Source organism: Pecten maximus, chromosome 4 (genome assembly GCF_902652985.1).
Source record: "Pecten maximus chromosome 4, xPecMax1.1, whole genome shotgun sequence".
In the NCBI taxonomy this organism is placed as follows: Eukaryota; Metazoa; Mollusca; class Bivalvia; order Pectinida; family Pectinidae; genus Pecten; species Pecten maximus.
Genome location: NC_047018.1, coordinates 8,622,556 through 8,629,019, shown reverse-complemented (window position 1 = coordinate 8,629,019; position 6,464 = coordinate 8,622,556). Strand labels below are relative to the sequence as shown.

At 34.3% G+C, this 6,464-nt stretch overlaps 1 protein-coding gene across 1 annotated transcript; it reads right to left on the bottom strand.

The window, feature by feature from the left end:
* Window positions 1-447: 447 nt before the first annotated feature.
* On the bottom strand, window positions 448-1,838 carry LOC117325135 (tigger transposable element-derived protein 4-like). The gene is made up of 2 exons (XM_033881103.1): window positions 1,492-1,838; window positions 448-1,320 (listed from the first exon to the last, which is right to left on the bottom strand). Exons 1-2 carry the CDS (start codon window positions 1,791-1,793, stop codon window positions 972-974), a joined length of 651 nt encoding a protein of 216 aa, XP_033736994.1. The 5' UTR covers window positions 1,794-1,838; the 3' UTR covers window positions 448-971.
* Window positions 1,839-6,464: the final 4,626 nt, after the last annotated feature.

Sequence of the window (6,464 nt, the reverse complement as noted above, 5' to 3'; positions counted from 1 at the left end):
ATAGAGGTTCCATTCATACTGTGAAATTTGATCACCAGTAGCCCTTTATAAAGTATAACAAGCTATAAAATAAGGTTCACATTTTATTACAATATTAAATAAATACATATATACAACACCATTTTATAATATATAACTCAACATAAAAATTACATTTCATTAAAAAACAGTAACATTTCTGTAAAACATTAACCAAACTTACGATATTGCTACTGTAAAATGTTACATAAAACACTACTTATTGATCACCGTTAATTCCACAGCACTATTTGTTTACACAATCAATGTATCAATATTGCACCAATTCTAATCAATAAATACACTACATACTGCATCATATTATAAAACATAAAATTTACCTGTTGTAACATTTCATGAAAACAAAGTAAAACATCTGTAAAACATTTACCAAACTTAAGATAATGCTACTGTAAAATGTTACATTAATACAAAATATTAAAAAAATATCATCTAGTGTGTACAGGAGGATGTACAGGAGGACAATACAACACACTGTATCGATCAAGGAAAGATGATTACTTCTGAAGAAAGAAGTCGGATATCTTCGACTGCTGTACTAGTCCTTCTACATTATTCATTCTCATTTCAAGTAGACACTCATCAACTCCCATGACATGATTTAACATTTTGGATTTTCCTTGAGAAAGGGCTAGTGCTCGCAATCGCTTGATATACAACTCGCCCTCAGAAATTGAGCAGGGTTGGATTTATCTTCATCATCTCCTTGCTCATCATCATCCATCACCATCACTGAGTACTGGATCATCTACAGTTATATCCTGCAGTATGTCTCTGGCATCCTTGTTCCAGTCGGTGAGAGCTAGGTCACAGCTGGCCATCGATTGGTCAATCGCAACCAAATCCTTAAAGTCACAGTCGAACAGTCCCTAGACAAAGCAAGCACTGACAGTGGAACATCATCATCATCGTCGTCATCATTATCATCATCGTCATCGTAATGTACGGGTTGTTGAGATTCTGAAAACCCACATTTTATAAAACCACTTTGCGATGGTTGTCACATCGACTTCCTCCCACGCACTGTCAATCCAATAAATGGCCTGAAGTAAAGTTATGTCCTTCAAAAGCTGTGTACCACATTTCGTTTTGTCCTTGTCCATGGCACAAATCACATGTTTTAACTGCCGCTTCCTGTACTTGAGCTTTAACGTTTGTATAATCCCTTGGTCCATCGGTTGGCACTTGGACGTGGTGTTTGCCGGGAAAAAAACAAGCTTCACGTTGCTGGGCTGGATCTTCGGATGTGAGGGGGCATTGTCCAGAAATAGAAGAATGTTCCTGCAACACACACAATAATTTTGATTAACACCTGATTACTTTTGTATAAAATCAGAAAAAATAGACACAAGATATATAATTGCTGCTAATGAAAGTAAACAGAAGGTGCTCCTTAGATTTCAGGAGCAATTTACAACATTGAAAACTAAATGTAACATTTTATTAACTTACCGGTTTTGGCGTTTCATTTTTCTGTTGACTTGATTGAGCCATCCGTCGAAGAGTGAGGAGTTCATCCAAGCCTTCCGGTTGTTGCGATATATGACGGGCAGTGTCTCCGGTTTGATTTTATTGAAACATCTCGGCTGCTTTGCATTTCCGATAACAAGAGCTGGTAGTTTTTCTCCTTTCAAACTTGAACACAGAGCCACTGTTATCCTCTCCTTACTGCGCTTCCCCCCAGCACACTCTTCTCCTTTTACTTTTAATGTGTTCTTCGTGCTGTCTCTATAAAACAGACCTGTTTCGTCCATGTTGAAAATATCATTGTCGGAATATCCATCACATATTGTAGGTAACTTTACTCTCCAATTGTCCACAACACTGTTATCTACATACCCCCTTTCCCCGCTCATTGTTCCAAACACAATATTATGCCGTGATTTAAACGAATCCAACCATCAATTTGAAGCCTTGAATGTAGTGTTAACAAAGTCTGATGCAAAATGCAGTGCCTTTTGTTTTAACAGTGGCCCACTAAGATTAACACGGCGCGAGGAAGTGTCTTTAAAAAATTCCCACACAAGTTTATTTATTTCCTCATTGCCCGTAGGCCGCCTTTGTCGTTTCCTCTCTGGCTCAACTTTGTCCTCCAGATCAGCGAGGTTTTCAGATTTTCGTTTTAAAATTTTTCAAACACCATACTTCTCGGCAATTTTGCGAGAACTAGTACGAAATTTCTCCGATTCTATGATGACTTCTAATCGTTGCTCGTGGGTTAAAGCGGCCCGCCGTTTCGTCGACATCTTGCATCAATTGGTGAACTACAGATCACTGATCACTTCCTAGTTTCAGTAAACAACCTCGTTCTCGATAATTGGACGACATCCGGATCCCGCGGGATTTGGTTTATTTGTCTCAAAATATATTTATGTATCACATACTATCAGATTCCTACTGAAACTTTTAATTACTGAATAAAACTTAAAAACACACAACGTGCATACGTTTATTCTGACAAATCATTTATAAAATAATTACTCGCTTCAAGATCAAGGTGAAGGCCGCGACACAGTGGTCATTGCGTTAGGAAGTGTTCTCTGCAGTCGGAGATGTAATCGATAAAAAAAAAACACTGGGTTTTCACCCGCAAACACACTGCAGCATCCGACTGATTTTCTTTTAAAAGGCTGACAGTTCAATGTCACAGATATAGGAATATGATTTTAAATTGTTTACTTACTTGTAGTCGTTTACCTAAGTATCTTTTTCCTTTCTTTTTAAAATGCATAAGAAACCAACCAGAATAATCATTCAATGGACAAAGGGGAGTTGTCATTACCGCTCAGTATCAAGCCTAATAGCCTCACAGACCGTGTGTAACTCGAATGGCATTGTTATCAATATAGTAAGATTCGCCTATATTCTGCACAAGTTGCAAACTTTTCTTACTTCTGTAGCTTTTAAAAAAACTTTCTAATGACTTTCAAAAATATTGTCAGTTTAGACAAGGAAAACTGGTGGTCAGTATATAACGCGACCGACTAAATATAGCGAATTGGGAAAGTACACAAGTGTGTCCATCGTTCATGTGTAACTTCTAGTTACAACTTATCTGCTCTGTTAGACATATATACCTGTTGTTGCTGTTGTTATAATGTAAACATATAAGTATACAAAGAAGACATTTTATGACGCAATCAGGGCCACATGGACGCTAGCTAAATCTATAAAGAATTTTCACAAACTAAATATCATAGGTTGTATTATTTGGCAAATTGAGGCTTACGCGTTCCTTAAGAATATGAGTGGATGTTATTTTGCAAATTTTGTAAAATAAAAAGGCATCTTGATTTAAATCTTATTTTGTGTTGAAAATCCCTTTAAAGTACCATACAATAATTATGTCAAATAGTGTTCGCCCTGTGTGCATTTTCCTCCCATTATTGCCGAGGTATCTTCTCGAATATATTGTCAAATGTGCGCTTTGTATTGCTATGTATATGCACAACTGTATTGTCATTACAACTATTTAATCTTATATACTGTAAAACCTTTCTCCCTTTTGGTCGGATAGACCATAGCTGTCGTGCAGACATGGTCACGTGGTTTCAGTGTTTCCGTTGGAGAAGTCACTACTCTTTGTCAAAAACTTCCGATCTAAGGAATAGTCCATGGAAAATGACATTCGAAATTTTGATACTTGCTTGTCACACGAATCATTAAAGTTTAAGTAAATTAGTAATTGTTTGTTTGTTGTACTTACAATGAAACAAACGCGAATAAATACCAGCAAAAAAGCCAAATTAACATATTAATACACCGTTCATGACTTCCGGTTGGTGTACCACTACATGTGTGTCGTCTGCTACAAATTGTCCTATTCTCTTTGTACTTGTGCGTTTGGTAGGACGTTGATAATATTGGTCATAAATGATCTGTGGTAAAGTTAAAATTAAATAATTCAGTTTAATATGATATATTGGTATCAAGAGTTATAATATGGTATATTGGTATTAAAAGTTAGTAATCATGTCATGGGTCTGAAGCGAGATTCTCATGTGCTTAACTGTTACATTGTAGTATACGTATACGTACTAGGCTAGCTAGTGTAACACTGGGTTTGTTAGGGTGCGTGAACCTGCCTATCACCTCAAAAAGACATTAATTTCAATTAGGAACACTGTCCCCGAATAACATTTCGGCTAACTACTACTGGTGTCAATATACGTTAACTCGTGTACGATATAGCTAAATTGAATCAAGGCTACAACTGCACAGTGTATACATTGATAATATATATAATTATTGATAAACTATTTGTCAATTTACGAAATCGGTGAATCGTTAATATTGTATTTATTTAATGATGTATTATTGATCGGTTAATATGTAGAGTATAATGTAATGAAACAACTACATATACATGTATTTTGGTGAAGTTTGCTAGGTACATTTATTTGAACCACATGAAAAGCATGTCGTCCAATTCAAATAACAGCAACAATTTATGAAATTGACATGTGCTTATAAAGATGAATCACTAGGATATAAATACTGCATTATTGATTGTCAATTTAATGCAAAAAGGCAATTGTGAAGCAAAGCATATTTGGAACTGGTTGAATATTGCTATAGTATACATCTATATAAATTGTCAAGGCTGTATTGGATCTTTGAACTTTTAAGGATAATTACATTGTAGTATGTATGAATAATAATCCGTTTTGATGCATCTCTCTTTTAATCAATATTTCAATAAATAATGTTGTTGAATATAATGACTTCATTATCTATATAACTTTCATTAAATAGAGCAGCTATTGCTCATTCATTCTTACAAGTCTGTCATTTCGAATTTGAATTGTGAATTTCTGTTAACATAATTCTGAGTGTTGTTTGGAAGTTTTATGAAGTTATAGTAACAGCTGTGGACATTCACGGTTAGTCTATCCGACCAACAGGCCTTTCAGGCCTTTGATTTTTACATGCATTGTAGTTTTATGTACGATAACAGCGATGCATTGTAGATTGACTATAAACCACACTGAGGTTTGGTACCTCTATCTACAGTAAAACGCGAACTGTGACCAGACAGAATTCTGTATATAATTATAGAAGGTGAGTAATCGATTTTTTTTATCTTATTCTCAAAACCTTTCAGTTATTACATGACTCTGATAAAAAGTTGAAACAGTATTACATAAACCTACTATTATTGTATTTTCATATGGAGACGATGGTGTGTACGTGTTATGGACGTTACTTTCTTAGCAGCTTTGGTATTTCTGGAGGTAAATACAGGGCAGCTCAACGTAATAAATCATGTTATTGATGTTGTTGAAACGGTCATTTATAAAAAGACATAAAACTGAAAAATATAAACAAAAAACATATTCATATGACATAAAAAATATCAATTACTTTTAATCTGTACCGATATTTTTTATTGTAAAGCAGCAAAGATGGGGTAACATTATGCCTAGCCAAGGGTTAAAAACCATGGATATCAAGTTGAAAAGAAGTATAAATAAAGACTTTGGAAAACCTGACATTCATAAAATCACAAAAAGTGACAAACATATTATATAGTAAAATATAAACATCTAATAATATATAGAAACATCTAATAATATATAGAAACACCTAATACAAATAAATATTAAAATGGGGTTGGATACATAAGCGTGGACATTAAAATATAATTAGAATTTCTATAAAAATAAGTTATCAATGCACATTTATTCCCTACGAGTTTTACAACTATAATTGAATATGCTGATCAACTTGACGGTGTTGAGAGTGTATCAACTTATATGCTAAAATTAAAGTATTTGGGCAAACACTTTCAATAGATGTAGGAAATAGCATCAGTTTAATCCAAATATATATTTTTATGATCTTTTATTCTTAAATTTTTCATTACCTTCACCACTAAAGTGAAGGGTTGTCAACAATCTTAACACGGAACAAATCATATTTCAGGGAGCTACACTGATACCTGAGTCTTGTATGTAAAATATTTAAATTTCTGTCGCCACAAGTTAAAATATGGTGGTGTAGGCGAATTTGCTCCGTCGGATAGCATATTTGAAAGTACTTAAAGATGCTAGTGTTTTAATTGCATTATCTAATGAATTCCAAAGTCGTAAACTCGATGGCAGAAAAGATGAATTACTTAACATAAGTCTGAAAGAAGGAATATTATAATTATTTTGATTTCGTAAGTTGTTACCCATTGTTGACACCCACAGAGTTTGGCCAAAGGGCCGATAAATAGCTGTGGTTAAATTATTTTGGTTTTTATATAAAACATTCAATTTCGCCGTTTTCTTCTTTCTGATAGAGTTTCTAATCCCGTTTCAAAATATAATGATTCATTACTTGCATACAAAGGTAGTCAAGTTATAACTTGAACCGCCTCTCTTTGTGTTTTTTTCTAATTTCTCAGATTCGTAAGCAGTGCAACCATTCCACAATTCACA